Consider the following 21,135-nt stretch of genomic DNA (forward strand, 5'->3'; position numbering starts at 1 on the left):
CCAGTTCAAGAACTGAACATACCCACTGGAGATCTCCCAGCAGGTGTTTAAACCGTTGGAGAAGTATTGCCTAGAAATGAACTTTTCTCATGGAGAAGAAAGGTCATACTTGAGAATTTTTTCTATTATTCTAGGGCCTTTGCTTTAACGTAACCATCCTGAGAATAACGGTGACTAAGTCGTCTGTCCACTCCAATCTGTTATTATCGCTTATCTAACAACGTCACTCTCTTTAATAAGATACACAGTTCAACATTTTTTTGTAACGTCTGGTATGTGAACGTTAATTTGGTAGATGTGGTTCCAATGGTCGTACAGCATACCTTGAGACCTTAGCTACTCAGGGTATGTCAAATCGAAGTTATACTCCATCTGTAGGTGCAGCCATGCATTAAACTGTCAGGTGACTCCTCAAAACAAAGTGAATAGCGGTGCGTTCGTGTGTCGTTGTGAGGTACACAGACTACTACGGTCATTTGAGCACGTTGTACGTCAACTAGCAAATTCCATGAGACACCTTAATAACGAGGTTCAAGTCGCAAGGGCGTCACTTTGATCCAAGAAGGATGGACTTTTCGTCGTGTTGCTGTGGATCTCAATGTATCTCCGTCAGTTATTCACCCACCGCTTGTGGAATCGCTACAGTGAGACAGGCCAGGTCACAACGAGGGTTGGACAAGGTTGTGGACGCATGACAACCCCACAGGATGACCGATATCTGACCATCTGTGCGTTGCGGCGTCGTTAAGCAACTGCCAGAAAACTGTAACAAGACCGCAGGAGGGTCATTGGAGTCACGGTGTCTGACCAGACAATAAGGAACAGGTTAAAAGAAGTGTCCTTACGATCCAGACGTCCTGTTCGAGTGCCCTGTTTAACGCTGCAACATCGCGCAGCTCGCCTTCTGTTTGCCCGTACCCACGTCAACTGGCAGCTTCGCCAATGGAGACCTGTGTTGTTCATAGACGAATCCAGATTTCCCCCGACACAGCGTGATGGACGTCAACGTGGTGAGCAGTACATGCCAAATGTTGTCCAGGAAGGCGGCCGATTCGGGCAAGGTTCTGTGATGTGTGGGGTGGCATCAGTATTGATGGCCGTACGGACCTTGTCGTCGTCCGTGGTAATTTTATCGCTGCGGGGTACACCGAGCAGATACTGAGACAGCATGTGATAGTTGCTGCATACGGTGTTGGCTCTGAATTCGTACTCATGCACGACAATGCCAGGGCTCACGTAGCGCGCATCACCAGAGCTGTCTTGCGAGAACTGGACATTCAAGAGTTGGAATGGCCAGCAGTGAGTCCCGACCTTAATCCCATCGAGTTACCGAGCTCGATAGCTGCAGTCGCTTAAGTGCGGCCAGTATCCAGTAATCGGGAGTTAGTGGGTTCGAGTCCCACTGTCGGCAGCCTTGAAGATGGTTTTCCGTGGTTTCCCATTTTCACACCAGGCAAATGCCGGGGCTGTACCATAATTAAGGCCACGCCCGCTTCCTTCCAACTCCTAGGCCTTTCCTATCCCATCGTCGCCATAAGACCTATCTGTGTCAGTGCGACGTAAAGCAAATAGCAAAAAAAAAAAAAAAAAAAATCCCATCGAGCATGTATGGGATAGGCTTGACAGAAGTGTTCGTGGGCGCCCTGTTCCACCACAGCCTCTCCAAGACCTCGAACAGGCTCTCATTGAAGAATGGGACCTGATACCGCAACGTGACCTCCGTCGACTTATACGGAGCATGCGACGTAGGTGCCAAGCTGTGATAAATGCTCGTGGAGGACATACACCATACTGAAGCTCTCCAAGTGTGAGATAAACCCACCCTGGAGGACTGTTATCACTTTGTTCTCGTCCCTATTTGGACATTGCCGTTTGTGTTCTGAAAATGAACGCGAATCCATCGATATTCTTTTGTATACTTCAACGGTAAAGAATAAAGGGTTAGTTGGTAATATACCTGGGTGTGAGGTATTGTTTTGTGGAGCATGGCATGTGTTCAAAAACATGTTCCCCTATTTTTTTAACTGTGCATTCTCTCATTGCTCTAACAGAAAATAGTCAGTTCTCCATCTTTAGACCAAGTTACGATTTCTTTAACACATCAACGTATAAGGCTGCCAGTACGTCGTATTATGTCTCCAGTAACTAATTCAAAAAGGGGAAGCTAGTTTGAATAAATTATCTAGTCAGACTGTAGAATGATTCTTTTAGGATATGACCATACCTTGTTAGCTGTCACTGTTTCATTTAGAAACCACGGAACTTGTGTCATTTTGGTGTCTGCTGGACAGTGAACTCCTATAATAATTTTTATTCTGAGTTTCGGAAATGGGATTCGGGGTTTGAAATTATGTTTCTTTCTGTCTTTCTTTCTTTCTTAATCCGTTCACCCTCCAGGGTTGGTTTTTCCGTCGGACTCAGTGAGGGTTCCCACCTCTACCGCCTCAAGGGCAGTGTCCTGCTGCGTGAGACTTGGGGTCGGTGGATACAACTGGGAAGGAAGATCAGTACCTCGCCCAGGCGGCCTCACCTGCTATGCTGAACAGGGGCCTTGTTGGGGGATGGGAACATCGAAAGGGATATACAAGGGGGAGGGAAGGAAGCGGCCATGACCTTAAGTTAGGTACCATCCCGGCATTTGCCTGGAGGAGAAGTGGGGAAACCACGAAAAACCACGCAATCTAGTGATTAGAAATTGTATTCCACCATCTCTCCTACCCTGCCGGCCAACATTCTGACGGTAAACATTTTTTCAACCAACGGGACTCGAACCGGATAACCATGGTGTCAGACCATATAGACTTGAACGCCTTAACGGTCATGGCCACGAGGATTTTCCTACCAGGCACATTCGGGAGCTGTACGGCCCTCCCTATCCTATTCCATTGTCATCATAACACCTACCTCTGTCAGTGTGACATGAAAGCAATAGCAAACACGGAAGAAGCTTCCCCTGAGCTGCGTTTCACGTAGACGACCAAGAAACATTCTAGCAATCATGGTGCCCGCCGGGACTTCAAAATTGAGAAGTATCGTTGCAAACCATATTACGACCACCTCTGGAGTTTGATGCAGTTTCGCGCAGCTTTTCATGTGCTCTATTTTTGCTGAGAAATCAAATTTTGTCAAACTATGTGTTTCGCTAGCGTAAATGTCGCTTTCAAGGTGGCTGTCGTTTGAAATCGCATTTCGTCCACCGAAATGACCGAAGCAAATCGTCTTATGTCCACGGACTTTTTTTACATTGGTTACAATGAGTCCGCCTCTGTGGTGTAGTGGTTAGTGTGATTAGCTGCCACTACCTGAGGCCCGGGTTCGATTCCCGGCTCTGCCACGAAATTTGAAAAGTGGCACGTGGGCTGGAACGAGGTCCACTCAGCCTCGGGAGGACAACTGAGTAGAGGTGGGTTCGATTCCCACCTCAGCCATCCTGGAAGTGGTTTTCCGTGGTTTCCCACTTCTCCTCCTGGCAAATACCGGGATGGTACCTAACTTAAGGCCACGGCCGCTTCCTTCCCTCCCCCTTGTCCATCCCTTCCAATCTTCCTATCCCCCCGCAAGGACCCTGTTTAGCATAACAGTTGAGGCCGCCTGGGTGAGGTACTGGTCATCCTCCCCAGTTGTATCCCCAACCCAGAGTCTGAAGTTCTAGGACACTGCTTTTGAGGCGGTAGAGGCGGGATCCCTCACTGAGTTCGAGGGAAAAACCGACCCTGGAGAGTAAACAGATAAAGAAGAAGTTACAGTGGAAGTCCGTTCCATTCGTATGTTGTATATTTTTCAAATTAGATGCCATTCGTTTACAACAATACTAGATGGATTGAGTTCTGTTGCAAAATGATTATGGGGCAAGATCTCAGAGCCCTAAACATGAAAATCTGTCATGCTACGCAAGTTTTTGTCCATAATCGTTAAATAATATGATTTTTTCTGTAAATTGCTCAGAATTAAAAAACGGTATTTCTGTATAGGTCGTGTCCACGGTAAGAAGGAAATGAAATTTTTAATGTTACGTCATATCTGTCTGTGTGTAGGCCTACGTAACCAGAAAATGGCTCAACAGAATTTAATGAAAATAGGTATGTAGAGTTGAGGAATAAGGAACTACTCTTTAGGCTATAAATAATCTTATTTACGCTGAGTGAAATGGTAGTTTAGGGGAAGGCCTAAAACTTCTCTCAAATATCTATCTTATTGATAAATACTACATGATACAATCTCCAATCATTTATGTTTTAAACAGGTGTGATAACGGAGATATTCATAAACTGAGACTTTTCTTGCTTGGTCCATCTCACCACCGAGCCACGAAAAAATCGGCGAAGATAATTTAACTGAAAACCGATATCTAAATTCGGGAAATAAGGCGCTACAGTCTACGCTATGCATACTTTTACCCATCCGAGGTGAAATGGTAGTATAGAGAAGTCCTAAAATTTAATTCTCAAATATACAGTACAGTATATGTCATCACTGGTCCTATTGATAAATACTACATAACAAAAGCTGTAGAAAATATAATTTCCGATCATGTATGTCTTACACTGTTTTACCGTATCGGCTATAATAACAGAGATATTCATGAATTTAGATTTTTATTTCTAGTCCATATCAACACCGAGCATTGTTAAAAGTAGCTAAACAGAGTTTAATGAAAATCGGTATGTAAAGTTTGGGAATAAGACGCTACATCTTAGGCTGTAAACAATTTTACCCAGCCTGGATAAAGTAGTAGTTTAAGGGAAGGTCTAAAACTGCTGCAAATGCTCATATATACAGTATGTTGCTATTTTGCTTTACGTCGCACCGACACCGACTCTTAGCGACGATGGGATAGGAAAGGCCTAGGAATGGGAAGGAAGCGGCCGTGACCTTAATTAAGGTACAGCCCCAACAATTGCCTGGTGTCAAAATGGGAAACCACGGAAAACCATCTTCAGGGCTGCCGACAGTCGGGTTTGAACTCACTATCCCCCGGACGCAAGCTTACAGCTGCATGCCCTAACCGCACGGCCAACTCGCCTGGTATACAGTATGATAGTAGTGATCCGATTGATATTCAGTCGTGTTTACTGGCGATGATGGTGGTCTGTGTTGTGACCATCCTGAGGCGAAAAAAAAACGTGTGGTCAAAGCCCATATCGACAAGAATTGTTAGGAATATTATCAGAATGAGGGAAATATTCGAGAAGAAAGAGTTAGACAAGAGGGAGTCCTCAAACTTGGATACCCTAATATCACAGAGTCGAAAAAAACTAAATGTGGAGGTTTACAAAATCGAAAGTCATAAAATTGATCAATAGTAACATACAGTACATTGACTATCGTTTGTTGTGATGTGCTTTGTCTCTTCTGTTACAACATAATCAGGCTTTTATTTCTCTTGTAAAATTTCCTTCAGTGGACATAATATGGTTTGTTGTGATATTCCTTAATTGTACCACGGTTCAGAGGGTGTTGGTCCCTGGCCAAACACAATCGATAATTATCTCTAAAGACGCCTCTGTGCCATCCATTCTCCGAAACAAGGTCAGCTTTACATGTCGTAGATCATAAAGCTTTTACTGCGTGTCCTTTAATGTGAGGTGCCACAGTTGTTTTCAAAATATCGTTCGAACTAGACGTTGCCTCAATTACCTTCTTTCTGGGTTGGGCTGTGTACATTATGTGGGCTACAGGTTACTGACATATCGGATACATTATATAATTCTCCATAAAGGCGACTGACATATCTCTACAGACCGAGGTATTCAGTCTTCCCAGGCTCCCGCCAACACCTGGGATGTATTTGTCCGGCACGGCGGTCTGAAGGAAATTTTGCCTGACTGTTCTCTAATTGGGCTGGGGTGTCCTATGTTTTTCACTTTCTGTCCTGAACGTTAATAATTTGTGAATAATGTTCATACAAGAATTACGAATGTGTAACCTTCTTTTCAACGCATCCTGTCGGGCTCCATGGCTAAATGGGTAGCGAGTTGTCCTTTGGTCACAGGGGTCCCGGGTTCGATTCCCGGTAGGGTCGGGAATTTTAACCATCATTGGTTAATTTTGCTGGGTGTATGTGTTGTCTACTCCATCATTTCATCCTCATCACGACGCGCAGGTCGCCTATAGGAGTCAAATCGAAAGACCTGCACCTGGCGAGACCTCGGACACTCCCGGCACTAAAAGCCATACGCCATTTCAGTGCATGCTGTTTGGGTGTTTCTTTTTTTCTGTAGCCTCTTGGATTTTTCTTTCGCGATTTCAGGTCACACATACTAAAATCTTAGTTATTTAAAAAATAAACTTCGTAAGAATTTGTAGCTACAACTGATTTTCCGTGTCTTCGTTCTTGGTGTGACGGATATGTTATTTGAGCCTGGTAGAAATCAGCCAAGCCGCCTCTGTGGTGTAGTGGTTAGCGTTATTAGCTGCCACCCCCGGAGGTCCGGGTTCCATTCCCGGCTCTGCCACGAAATTTGAAAAGTGGTACGAGGGCTGGAGCGGGGTCCACTCAGCCTCGTGAGGTCAACTGAGTAGAGGTGGGTTCGATTCCCACCTCAGCCATCCTCGAAGTGGTTTTCCGTGGTTTCCCACTTCACCTCCAGGCGAATGCCGGGATGGTACCTAACTTAAGGCCACGGCCGCTTCCTTCCCTCATCCTTGCCAATCCCTTCCAATCTTCCCATCCCGCTACAAGGCCCCTGTTCACCATAGCAGGCGAGGCCGCCTGGGCGAGGTACTGGTCATACTCCCCAGTTGTAACCCCCGACCGAGAGTCTGAAGCTCCAGGACACTGCCCTTGAGGTGGTAGAGGTGGGATCCCTCGCTGAGTCCGAGGGAAAAACCGAACCTGGAGGGTAAACAGATGATGATGATGATGAGAAATCAGCCGCTTCTGCACAGCAGATACTGCGGCTACATACGCCAAGTGGTAGACTCCAGTAATTTGTAATTCTGTGCCGTCTTCAACCGACTGTAGATAACTCATTTTCTTGTGTCGAGTTTTGTTATTACATTTACAATTCATCGCCGATCTTATCCGTCGTTTTTTTTAAATGTAGGTCAGTATCGCTCCCTTCGGATGGGTCGGGTCCTCGTCCTCTGTGTTCGATGTTGCCCTCTGTCCTTTGGCAGACTACTGCTACGATACCCGTTGTAAGATATTTTGTCCAAAACGTGCAACATCTATTAGAAGAAACATGCAATGGCTGTTATTAGTGGACTCCTTTCAATCTTGTGGCCATGTCTTGCACCAACCCTGATTTATTAAAATGGATCTAACTTCATATAGTCGACTCATCACCAGCCCCACAGTATAACATGCAGTCAGACGCGAGAACTACTCTCTACTCCAAACTACGTGGTACCGGTACTTACCGTGTAGTTGTAAGTTTGAATTCAAAAGATACTGGGTTCGAACGCCAACACTGACAGCCTTGAAGATGGTTTTCCGTGGTTTCCTATATCACTGACCACTCCACCCAAGAAGGTTGTTTTGTACCTTCCGTTCTCCGTCCCTATAGTCCGATTCGTTGGCTGAACGGTCAACGTACTGGCATTCGGTTCAGAGGGTCCCGGGTTCGATTCCCGGCCGGGTCGGGGATTTTAACGTTAATTGGTTAATTCCAATGGCATGGGGGCTGGGTGTATGTGTTGTCTTCATCATCATTTCATCCTCATCACGACGCGCAGGTCGCCTCCGAGAGTCAAATAGAAAGACCTGCACCTGGCGAGCCGAACCCCTCCTGGGATATCCCGGTACTAAAAGCCATACGACATTTCATTTCCGTCCCTGCATTGTCCCAGTTAACTTTCACGTCATTCCAAGGTGACTGCAATGAAAGTACTTCTACAGAACCAGGATGTTTACCTTCAGTCGCGGAAGTTCTGCCGTTCTTTCATAATGAGATATTGCATACTAAGTAACTCTGCTCATCATACCACTGTGCATGGATATTAAAATGTCCTTTCAGTGAACTTGTGTCGTCTTACCGTCAAAATAACATCATCTAGCGTGTTATTGAAGTCCTCTAGCGCATTGTGTCATAATACAGTATTCCAAAAAGTAATGATAATATGTTGGGGAGATGTCAGGGTAATATGCTTCAAACTCAACTCTGTCACAGTTCATTCAGTGAGTGTTATCCATCATCACGGAGAATCTCTGTTACTCACAGAAGGTGATCCCTTTATTTAATGTCCTTCCATACTTTTGACGTAACGTTGGGTACAGATATTGTGACTGCAGTGCTGCGTTGGCCTTGGCTTAGAAATTCAAACTAGTTAATGTCTCGTCTCCAGAATGAAGCTTCACAAATTAGAACAAAGTTCTAGACCAATGAATACGGTCAATCCGAACGTCTAGAATGTGCTATAGGTCACTTCAGCCACTCTTCTGACAAGCTGAAACTCTCAATGCATCCAACACTTTCTCGTCACCAGACCTCAAGTTTGAGAAGCCATGTTCCATTACACACGCATTAAAGCCGAGTATCAAGGCTCCACGTTCTGATAACATTCGGCGGGTTTTAGGGGCCATACCACTTCAGCGCATATGCGGAAAAAGAAATGGCACGACGTGCCGTGGACAAAGTGCATGTTTGCAAAGTACTGGGTACTAGCCAGTAGCGTTCGATAAGATAAATACACTCATATTCATAAAAAAAATAAGAACACCTTGAAAGACTAGAGATAAAACGTCCATGTTCACAGGACTTGTTCATTAGTATGTTCTGCAGAAACGATTAGCATTTCAGTCACCTAGGTTCAGCATGTGTCCTGTTGTCTTATAGGCACTAGTGCGAATAGCGTCCTGGGGTATAGCCATCCATGCTGCATTCAGCTGGATCCACAGTTCATCTTTCGTGGTTGGCATTGGGTCACACCACCACACCCGTCGTTTCACCATATCTGACATATTTTCCATTGGCGACAAGTCCGGTAATCGGGTGGGCCAGGGCAACAGTCTGACATCCTATGACAACAAGAAAGCACGTGTTCGTGCAGCAACATGTGGTCGCGCATTGTCCTGCTGAAATATGGCGTCTGGGGTGTCGTGTAGAAAGAGTATGGCTACGGGTCGCAGGATGTCATTCACTTAGGTCAAACTGGTTACAGTGCTCTGGACACAGACCAACTGTGATTTGTGGTTCTACCCATTAGCACCCCACACCATAAGGCCTTGAGTTGTCGCTGTATGTCTTGTGCGAATGCAGTCAATGTTATGCCTCTCCCCCTTCCTGCGGCGAACCAAAATGCGGTCATCATTTTCAAAAAACAGAACCTGGATTCGTCGGCAAACACTATCTGCTGCCATTCCTGCCCCCAGTGACGCCGTTACATACCATTGCAGTCTAGCATGTTTATGCACATTAGTCAAAGCTAGGCGGAGAAATGCACGACGCTCCGGTAACCCAGACCATAATAAACGGCGACACACTGTCACTCCTGAGAGTGTACGATGAGTTACACTCTTCCACTGTTGCGCCAGAGCCGAGGAGGACGCTCATCTGTCCTGCAATGCCATTCGGATGAGGTGTCGATCTTCTCGAGGGATGGTCTGGGTGGTGCGCCCAGACCAATCTCGTCGTGTTCTACGGCCTTCTGTGAACCATTCTGTACACACCCATTGCACTGCCGACACACTTCGTCCCACACGAGCAGCAATTTCCTGGATCGATGCATCACGTTCTCTCATGGCAATAATGCGCCCTCTTTCAACCTCACTCATTTGACGGTACGGTTCCCCGCATACGGCTGCGAGACATCCTGCATGTCTGCTCAAGTCACACTGATCCATTATCTTCGGTTTATAGCGAAAACGGGAGCCGCGGGCACATTTTACCAGTCGGTGGTGATACTCCGAGATATCGACGTGGACCTTGAACCTGAGGGCCGACATGGTTCAAATGCTAATCATTTCTTTGGAACATACTAATGCATATGTCCTGTGAATATGAACTTCCTATCTCTAGTCTTTCAAGGAGTTCTGGTTTTTATGAACATGAGTGTAACTTCGAAACTCCGGCTAATACCAGTCAACTGAAAGGTACTGTCAAAGCGAAAACTGGCCGAGCGCGTTGGTTGCGTGGTACGAGCCGCGTAGCTGTAATCTTGCATTCGGGAAATGCTGAGCTCGGACCCCACGAGCTACAGTTCTGACAATGGATTTCCGTGGTTTCGTATTTTCACAACAGACAAATGCTGGGGCTGTACCTGAATCAATGTCAATTCTTTCCTAATCCTAGCCGTTTCCTATTCCACCGTCACCAAAAAACGATCCGGGTTGAGGCGAAGTTAAGCCATTAGCAAACGAAATCAAAATCAAACTAATGTGAATATGTATTTTGTTAGGGGATGCCTAGCCGAGTGTGCTCGGCTCTTCTCCGCTTCTGGAGAGACGCTGAGGTTCACTCATCCTACTCCAGAAATGAGTACCAGGTTAATTCCCCCCGGGAAGGGTGGTCGGGCGCAGAGCAATATTATATCCCACTGAGTTCCGAGCTACTGGATAGTGAAAGCCTCTACATTTCACTCCTGCAGGGGCCGTCGTAGTCTGTACGGAACTGGCTTTTCTGCGGCTATATTATTTAGTTACCTGATATCCTTTCTCTTGTCTAAATATGTTCGATAAGCATGACGCATTTATTTATTTATTTATTTATTTATTTATTTATTTATTTATTTATTTATTTATTTATTTATTTATTTATTTATTTACTTAGCGTATGGTTTGTATTGTCAGCAGTGTCTGAGGACATGTTCGGCTCGCCTGGTACAGATCTTTCCATTTGATGCCCATAGATGACCTGCTCGTCTGGGTGAGAGGTGATGATGGTGATGACGAGACAGGGAGATGGTGAAACCCAGTATGGGCATCGCCTACTCCTGAAGTTCTGTATCACCACATTTCCTACCCTGCCGGCCAACATTCTGATGGTGATATTTTTTTCTCCACCTACGGAACTCGAACCGGTTAACAACAGTGAAAGACCATGATGGCTTGACACCAGGCGGGGTAGGGATATAATACTCATGCTTTGCTTCTGGACAGACTTGTGGTAACCTATTGTTAGCAGTTCGAAACTGAGTGATGCCGACAACCTTCTGTAGGAGTTATTACACTGATATCTCCTTCCCACATTTACTTATTGTTAATATTTTGACGAAGGCATAGGGAATGGTCTCATAGTTGAACAGTTCAGCCAACTACTGATGGGAAGAAAATGTGATCTCTTAAGTTGTTCGCGGGGATATGCTAAGGTTGAGGAGGTACAGAACATGGATTTGATGGTGCCATTATTACATTGGGAGATATTGTAGGTACAGCATAACCGACTTCATGTGATTGGTCTCGCTATTTGCATTACGTCGCACCGACACAGATAGGTCTTATGGCGACGATGGGATAGGAAAGGCCTAGGAATGGGAAGGAAGCGGCCGTGGCCTTAATTATGTCATTATGTCATTATTGCAATAGGAGTTGAATCATGGCTGAGAAATGATATAATGGATGCAGAAATTTTCTCACGGCACTGGAGTGTGTATCGTAGAGATAGAATAGGAATGGTGGGAAGGGGAGTATTCACTCTGGTGAAAGAAGAATTTGTAAGCTACGAAAAAAAGATGAGACACATGAAATTCTAGGTGTAAGGCTCATTTCTAAAGATAATAGGCAACTTGATATATTTGGAGTGTACAGACCGGGAAAGGGTAGCGCTGACACGGATTCAGAATTGTTTGATAAGATAATCGCGTATGTGGGAAACTACATGGAAAGAAATGTGATTGTAGCGGGAGATCTGAATTTGCCAGATGTCAATTGGGAAGGAAATGCGAACGACAGGAAGCATGACCAACAAATGGCAAATAAGTTAATATGGGAAGGACAGCTGATTCAGAAAGTGATGGAACCAACCAGAGGGATTAAATATCCTGGATGTGGTGCTGATAAAACCAGATGAGCTCTATAGGGAAACTGAAGTAATAGATGGTATTAGTGATCATGAAGCTGTTTTTGTCGTAGTCAAAAATAAATGTGATAGAAAGGAAGGTCTTAAAAGTAGGACTATTAGGCAGTACCATATGGCTGATAAAGCAGGCATGAGGCAGTTTCTAAAAAGTAACTATGATCGGTGGAAAACGGTATATAAAAATGTAAACAGACTCTGGGATGGGTTTAAAGAAATTGTTGAGGAATGCAAAAACAGGTTTGTACCTTTAAGGGAGGTAAGGAATGGTAAAGACCCACCTTATTATAATAGAGAAATAAAGAGACTAAGAAGGAGGTGCAGACTGGAAAGAAATAGAGTTAGAAATGGCTGTGGAAGTAAGGAGAAATTGAAGGAACTTACTAGAAAATTGAATCTAGCAAAGAAGGCAGCTAAGGATAACATGATGGCAAGCATAATTGGCAGTCATACAAATTTTATTGAAAAATTGAAGGGTATGTATAGGTATTTTAAGGCAGAAACAAGCTCCAAAAATGACATTCCAGGAATAATTAATGAACAAGGGGAGTCTGTATGTGAGGATCTTCAAAAGGCAGAAGTATTCAGTCGGCAGTATGTAAAGATTGTTGGTTACAAGGATGATGTCCAGATAGAGGAGGTGATTAATGCTAGTATTAAAATTTACATATGATAACAATGATATTTACAATAAGATACAAAAGTTGAAAACTAGAAAAGTGGATGGAATTGATAAGATTTCTGTGGATATACTAAAGACAATGGGTTGGGATATAGTACCATATCTGAAGTACTTATTTGATTATTGTTTGGTTGAAGGAGCTATACTAAATGAATGGAGAGTTCCTATAGTAGCCCCTGTGTGTAAAGGAAAGAGTGATAGACATAAAGCTGAAAATTACAGGCCAGTAAGTTTGACATGCGTTGTATGTAAGCTTTGGGAAGGCATTCTTTCTGATTATATTAGACATGTTTGTGAAATTAATAACTGGTACGATAGAAGGCAATTCGGTTTTAGGAAAGGTTATTCCACGGAAGCTCAACTTGTAGGATTCCAGCAAGATATAGCAGATATCATGGATTCTGGAGGTCAAATGGACTGTATCGCGATTGACCTGTCTAAAGCATTTGATAGGGTGGATCATGGGAGACTACTGGCAAAAATGAGTGCAATTGGACTAGACAAAAGAGTGACTGAATGGGTTGCTATATTCCTAGAAAATAGATCTCAGAGAATTAGAGTAGGTGAAGCTTTATCTGACCCTGTAATAATTAAGAGGGGAATTCCTCAAGGCAGTATTATCGGACCTTTATGTTTTCTTATATATATAAATGATATGAGTAAAGGAGTGGAATCGGAGGTAAGGCTTTTTGCGGATGATGTTATTCTCTATAGAGTAATAAATAATTTACAAGATTCTGAGCAACTGCAACGTGACATCGATAATGTTGTGAGATGGACAGCAGGCAATGAATGTTGATAAACGGGGTTAAAAGTCAGGTTGTGAGTTTCACAAATAGAAAATGTCCTCTCAGTTTTAATTACTGCGTTGATGGGGTGAAAGTTCCTGTTGGGGATCATTGTAAGTACGGTATCTAGGTGTTAATATAAGGAAAAACCTTCATTGGGGTAATCACATAAATGGGATTGTAAATAAAGGGTACAGATCGCTGCACATGGTTATGAGGGTGTTTAGGGGTTGTAGTAAGGATGTAAAGGAGAGGGCATATAAGTCTCTGGTAAGATCCCAACTAGAGTATGGTTCCAGTGTATGGGACCCTCACTAGGATTACCTGATTCAAGAATTGGAAAAAATCTAAAGAAAAGCAGCTCGATTTGTTCTGGGCGATTTCCGACAAAAGAGTAGCGTTACAAAAATGTTGCAAAGTTTGGGTTGGGAAGAACTGAGAGAAAGAAGAAGAGCTGCTCGACTAAGTGGTATGTTCCGAGCTGTCAGCGGAGAGATTTCGTGGAATGACATTAGTAAACGAATAAGTTTGAGTGGCGTTTATAAAAGTAGGAAAGATCACAATATGAAGATAAAGTTGGAATTCAAGAGGACAAACTGGGGCAAATATTCATTTATAGGAAGGGGAGTTAGGGATTGGAATAACCAAGGGAGACGTTTAATAAATTTCCAATTTCTTTGAAATCATTCAGGAAAAGGCTAGGAAAACAACAGATAGGGAATCTGCCACCTGGGCGACTGCCCTAAATGCAGATCAGTATTGATTGAGATTGATTGAGATGGTACAGCCCCATCTTTTGCCTGGTGTGAAAATGGGAAACCACGGAAAATCATCTTCAGGGCTGCCGACAGTGGAGTTCGAACCCACTATCTCCCGATTACTGGATAATGGCCGCACTTAAGCGACTGCAGCTATCGAGCTCGGTGTGATTGGTCTCGTCCATAGATTCATTTACACAAATGCCTCAGTAATGATGCACTTGTAAGTTAGGTGGAGCCATCAAAGCTCGACAGTATGACCTTTGTGAAGTCATTCATAGAATATAGAGCGCTTGAATGAATAATATGGACTAGGTAGAATAAGCATCCAACAAAGAACTCGGCATCCTCAAATTTTCTAAGAAATGGCAGAATCATTTCCTCAGAAATGGAGACTTCAGCCACTGCGTAGCGTACCTAGAGCAGGCGCTTGCCTCCTATGCTCAACGTATGGGATTACATCCTGACATAGTTGATTAGCACTGAAGATTGCTTAAATGCGACATTTTTTCGCTAGTGGATTTAGGTCGCACCGACACATGTAGGTCTTATGGTGGCGATTGGATAGGAAAGGCCTAAGAGTTGGAAGGAAGCGGCCGTGGCGTTAATTAAGGTACATCCCCAGCATTTGCCTGGTGTGAAAGTGGGAAATCACGGAAAATCATCTTCAGGGCTACCGATAGTGGGCTACCGCACGGCCAACTTGCCCGGTAAATATGACATCGTGTTGATAGATTACTGGTAGAGTAAATTTCACAATATGTTTTTAGATGTCCGACATATGTAAAAATCTATGGCAACTGAAATGTCAAACAAGTAATTAATTAAGTCTGCATACTTCTCTCCAAAGCAAACACATACGATTTCGTAGAGGAAGCTTAGACAATGGTAGCGATGCTATGCCACAGCAAGCTGATTTGTAATAAATTTGTTAGACTACTCACAAAGTGTGATATGCGAACATTTTATATTAGACTGTCAGGACCGGGCGAGTTGGCCGTGCGCGTAGAGGCGCGCGGCTGTGAGCTTGCATCCGGGAGATAGTAGGTTCGAATCCCACTATCGGCAGCCCTGAAGATGGTTTTCCGTGGTTTCCCATTTTCACACCAGGCAAATGCTGGGGCTGTACCTTAATTAAGGCCACGGCCGCTTCCTTCCAACTCCTAGGCCTTTCCTATCCCATCGTCGCCATAAGACCTATCTGTGTCGGTGCGACGTAAAACCCCTAGCAAAAAAAAAAAAAAAAAAAAAAAAGACTGTCAGGATCACACCCGTAGTCTCACTTGACGAAGTGAGGAACGTAATCTAAACAGAAAAACAGTATTTACTGTATTTATTTTACGTGAGCCACGTGATCTAAGAATAAAGCAATCCTTAAAGTTTATATTTTAAACATAGAATTCTCGTGCCTGGTTTTGTATTTGTAACAACAGAAGAGGTTTCATTAATACTTGTTTCATTGTATATCAGAAAATTACAACTATATTTCATTGATATGATGTCATCGTCATCGTTGTTGAGTCATCCGTCCAAAGACTGGCTTGATGCGACTGTCCTTGCCACCCTTTTGCAAACCTTTCTGCATGTCTACATAACTACTGCATCTACATCTACTTTAATCTCTTTATCATATTCATGCGTTGGTTTACCCTGCAACTTGACTTACTCCTGAACTCCCCTTGGCTTGAAAATAATAATAATAATAATAATAATAATAATAATAATAATAAATATGCGTAAATTTGGGCGTCAGAATTCATCAAAATGGATCCCTTGAATTTAAAATTAAAATAGTATGATAATTCTCTCTACTCTCAGGGCGTGAAGATGAGGCTGTATTCTGGTACTTCTCTCTCTCTCTGCTAGGGGCTTTACGTCGCACCGACACAGATAGGTCTTATGGCGACGATGGGATAGGAAAGGCCTAGGAGTTGGAGGGAAGCGGCCGTGGCCTTATTTAAGGTACAGCCCCAGCATTTGCCTGGTGTGAAAATGGGAAACCACGGAAAACCATCTTCAGGGCTGCCGATAGTGGGATTCGAACCTACTATCTCCCGGATGCAAGCTCACAGCCGCGCGCCTCTACGCGCACGGCCAACTCGCCCGGTCTCTGGTACTTCTTGTTCGGGCCTTACCTACCCTCTGAAAGCGACTAAAATGGTTAGAATTGCACCGAGGCTATAAACCTGAAATAACTCCTGCACACCGACTTGAAATCAACTACCTATATTCTATTATAATATTATCCATGAATATGCGTTTCATCAATAAATACCATAAAACAAACATGCTAATGAAATAGAAGACTGGAAGGATTTCCTCCTAACATTTGAACGTGTACAATATAACAAAACTAAATCTGAAATAAAAATACATGTTAAAACAAGGCTGCACGATATACTGCCTTTTGTAGTGATCGCTTTTTGGCGACGATGGGATAGAAAAGGTCCTAGGAGTAGGTAGGAAGCGGCCTTGGCCTAATTAATGTACGTCCTCAGCATTTTCCTGGTGTGAAAATAAGAATCCACCGAAAAACATCTTCAGGGCTGCGGACAGTGGGGTTCGAATCCATTATCTCCCGAATGCAAGCTCACAGCTGCGCTCCCCTAACCGCTCAGCCAACTCACTTGGTCATCACGAAATAATGGCTGAAAACAATGTAATGATAATTGAACGGACCATCGCCGTAGCCAACAAGATAGAAGTGCGGGGAGAATGGTAAATTACGCCAGTTCAGGTCAAATATTCCCTCCTGATCATAGTCGTCTGACTATCACACGATAGATTTACTCTGTTATGCAGTACGCCTCACTGCCGTACGTACATGATGTATAGAATAGATCAATTGGTCCCTGGCCTATACATCCTGCTGTATTCGTTTGCACGTCGGATCAAACGTTGTCGTAAGGAACAGTCATCCACGTATTATTCACCTGCTGAGTCGATGACTGCGATGTTTGGCCCCATTAAACAACCATCACTACCTGTGTCCACAGTTCTTCAACATTTGCTGGCAAACGACTGTAATGCTGCAGCCGCCATTTGTTAACCGTACAGAGGGATTGCGGTCTCAAGTTATTGCAGGAACATAAACAGACCTTTGAGAAGATGTTTGGACTATTTCATGTTAGATGTTATGTTGCCAGCTATGGAGGCGCTCAGGAAGGCGGGTATTGGATAGCATTCTCCAGTTGTGTTGCCTTCTGATCAACAAAAAAGGAAGTGCATCTTTATAAGGGGAGAATTTCCTTGGCCATTATGAAGTACCACGTGTATTACGAGAGTGGGTGGTTGTTGGTGAAAATGTTATACAGTACAGATGCAAACACTTCCTTGTGGAAGCCCATTCTTCTGTGTCTGCCATCTGATGTTCTTGCCGTGAAGAGTAACAAAGAAACGCCTGTTCTGAAAAAATATTCGAATAAAGGACATAATGCAGAAGTCCTTAGTTAGTTGATAAATCTTGTGCGAAAACATTTGTTGTTCTGCCGTGTCATAGGTTGCAGATAAATCGACAAATGCTACTCCAGTTATCATTTTATTTTCACCCCACCGTCGATGTGTTGTGTTAGATTAAGAATTTGGCTGCAGCAAGATTTTCTAGCTCTGAAACCGGCTTGCTCTTTTATGAATTTATCCTCAACGATTAGGTTTATTCTATTTAGAATTCTTTCCAGCAGTTTGAATTTATGACACAGCGATGGTATTGGCCCGAAGTTCTTAGGATCGTTAGTTTTCCTCCCTGATTTTAATAGATTTATAATCCCACATCTGTGTGATTTATTAGGTTGATGCAGTGGTACTTCATTAGTTCTAACAGCCATTGTAAGGTTTTGGGCCGAAATTATGTATCTGTCCAATCATCAGTCCATCCAGTCCTACAACCTTATATGGTTTTGAAATCTGTATGGCCTGGTCCAGTTCTTCCATTGTAAATGGAGTCTGAAGGTAGTTGACACATCTCTTCCCAAACGAAAGTTAAAACTAAACATTTGTCATTGAACGGAACGCTAAATTTGACTTCTTAACATATAATCACAGTGAATAAATACATCATATTTTGCTTCCGCTGATAAGCTCGTACAGTAATTCATTAAACGCACTCGACTGTTTTATAATGAAATACTTTTTGCAAGAAAGTACCAGATAGCCATACTTGAGTGTTCAAGAGTACTGTGCATATTACGTGCTTCCCCCTCGTACATTACCGTGTACCTTAAAGCTTATCCATCTTTGTTTTAGTGTTTTCCTTTCTTGAAGAACTAGTCAACTTAGAATTATTTAAAAAAAACTCGGAAAGTTTTGATCAGCTGAGACTCATTTTTGTTTTCTATTCAATTTGCCATCGTAACAATTGCACAGAAGTTCCTTGTCTCACGAATGATGATGCTTGAGTGAGTCTGGTAAATGTCTAACATCTACAGTTTGTCCACTCAGGGGGCTACTTCATAACTCTTAACAGTTCGAACAGTGGAAGAAAACTGTCCATACGGAGTATTATTTTTTTGTTTCCCATGCATTATAGTTACTGAAGTGTAGAAGTCAATCCACCTACCTGTAAAAACGCCGGACACGCATTAAGGATTAGTGCGGAGGAAAGTTCAGGATGAGCAAGTCGGCATATTCGCAGTTGTATAGCTCATGATTTCTTTTTCTTTTTTATTCAGACATTTTGAAATCTCATTGACGCAATTTATCTTTGTATAAGGAAATTCGTATTAAACGAAACAGAGTGAGAGTTACAATATTTAATCAGTAAATTACTCAATTGTGCTCACTGTCCTTTACCAGACATGCAAAGATGACGTCAATAAAACTCGTGATCATTTTATAGTCCGGGACGGAGCAGCAACGACTGCATTCGGGAGGCGGTCGGCTGTCCTGGAAATCGTGTTCCGTTGTTTTCTATTCTTCTCACTAAAGCTAATGCTGGTACAGATCCTTTTACAGGTACCCCATCAGGAGACGGACTGAAAGATTTTTAGTAGTAGTCTGGGAAAGTTCATTTACTGTGACTCACTTACAAATTTACTAAAGTTGATAAAAAGGATGAACTGTTTCATAAAATGTATGTCACATTCTTAGCTGCTATGCTCTCAGTTTTACGAAACACAAGAAACACAAAATTGTGTGTTCAACACTTTCCTGCATCTTGACACGAGCACTCTGGTGCTCATTTTTCCACGTTTCATAGCCATCTATTTTCTTGTTCACTTGTCCTTTGCCTTGTCTATCTGCTCCGTTAGTCCCTCGTCCCACACTGACTTGTGATTGTGGTTATTCCTATCTACGTATGTTCCTTTCTTAATTCCTAGCTTCCTAAATTCGATATTGTTTCCTTTCCATTAGAAATATTAAAGTAAGTTAACAACAAATTGAAGTAGGGAGTTCCGGTTTTCGGAACGCGACGACTTTCAACGCTATTCTGTTTTTACCTGTTAATGTTCGTTCTCACATCAGACAATGTTTTCATTAAAAACCCGAACTTCTCTCCAGATAGTACTTATCCTCAACATACATTGTTATCATTCATGCGATGAGTGAAAGGGCTAATGATCACACTGTTCCTAGCCTCTAAAATGGTGACTCGACTTCAGTAAGTGCGCCCCAGCTCTATATGTGCACGAAGTATCCCGAATAAATATCCTTTTAAGTATCCCAAATAACATCATGAAAGTGATATTTGGATTTCTACAAGCCACGTCACCTGATTATTAATAGCTGTTCTCTTCCAGGATTTTGTAGTTCTACATACTCCATGAAGTTACATAGCATTCTCCTCAATGGAGTTCCTTCCTTCTGTGTAATGCTCAATTCTTAATTTTAAGATGTCATATTTGTACTGAACGTAGAGAAATACTGTAGAAATGTGTAATAATATTGACATATAATTTGAGAGTTGTATTTCATATGTTAAATAACATCTTACCTCAGTGGATTTTGTGTTCTTATTCATTCATGTGTCAATTTCTGGAATGTATATTTATTGAAGACTGAATTATGTTAGTTTTGATTGTAGTTCGGTATTGCACTGTGTTCTTGTATTGCACTGAAACATTCCAAAGTTCAGTTTCAATCTTAATTATTGTAATTATACTCAAACTAACAAGCTTTATTACTTAATTTTGAAAATCAGTATATTCATAGAAATGGTGGTTTAAAATTCGTAGTTATGTTGTAGAACAGTGTTGATAATTTTTGAAGAGAATTAAAGCATATTTTTGGGAAAACAATAAGACCATTCTCCTTTGAAGCTATAAACCCTTCTGCGACAAGATAGGCTTGATTTATTTTCACATAAAATGATAATGCTATTCTTTCTTTTCTCAGGAAACCAAAAGGCCATCGAAAGAGATGCAAGTAACAATTGCTCGGCAACTGGGTCTAGAACCAACAACAGTGGGGAATTTCTTTATGAATGCTCGCCGTCGCTCCATGGACAAGTGGAAAGATGAGGATCCCAATAAAAGTGCGGTAGTTCCTCATGAACCTCAACAACACTCTCCTGGGGCGACGGGCCTCATGACTGGGCATAGTCAAACGATTCCCCAACAGCAGCAGCAGCCACAGCAACAACAGCAGCAACAACAACAGCAGCAGCAACAGCAGCAACAGCATCAGCAGCAGCAACAGCAGCCTGACATATTGTGACATCATGCAAGTTATCCCATGCGAGAACAGCAACATCAGCAGCTCGTATTCCTATGAAAGTAACACTGCAGGCTAAATCGTTTGCTGCAGGATTCTAAATCTATTTCCACGTAAAGATATTCTTTCACATGAGGAAAGACCAAATTGACTCCCTTCTGTGGCCTGATATTAGACAGTAATACAAACGGATCAATAATATAAAGTTCGAACGATTGTGAATAAAAGGTCATTATCCTCTAATTCGCAAAGAGCTAAACATTCTATGACATCTAGTGAGAGTTTGTTATCCTAATTATTTAACA

General features: G+C 42.8%; 1 protein-coding gene across 1 annotated transcript in view; it reads left to right on the forward strand.

Annotated features, from left to right (window-relative positions):
* Nucleotides 1-20,833, forward strand: part of LOC136863536 (homeobox protein onecut-like) — a 29,126-nt gene extending 8,293 nt beyond the window's left edge. The window contains exon 2 of the mRNA XM_067139922.1: nucleotides 20,513-20,833. Coding sequence (XP_066996023.1) covers nucleotides 20,513-20,833 — 321 coding nt within the window. The remainder of the gene's footprint in view (nucleotides 1-20,512) is intronic.
* Nucleotides 20,834-21,135: the final 302 nt, after the last annotated feature.

The sequence above is a fragment of the Anabrus simplex genome, chromosome 2 (assembly GCF_040414725.1).
Source record: "Anabrus simplex isolate iqAnaSimp1 chromosome 2, ASM4041472v1, whole genome shotgun sequence".
NCBI classification, from domain to species: Eukaryota; Metazoa; Arthropoda; class Insecta; order Orthoptera; family Tettigoniidae; genus Anabrus; species Anabrus simplex.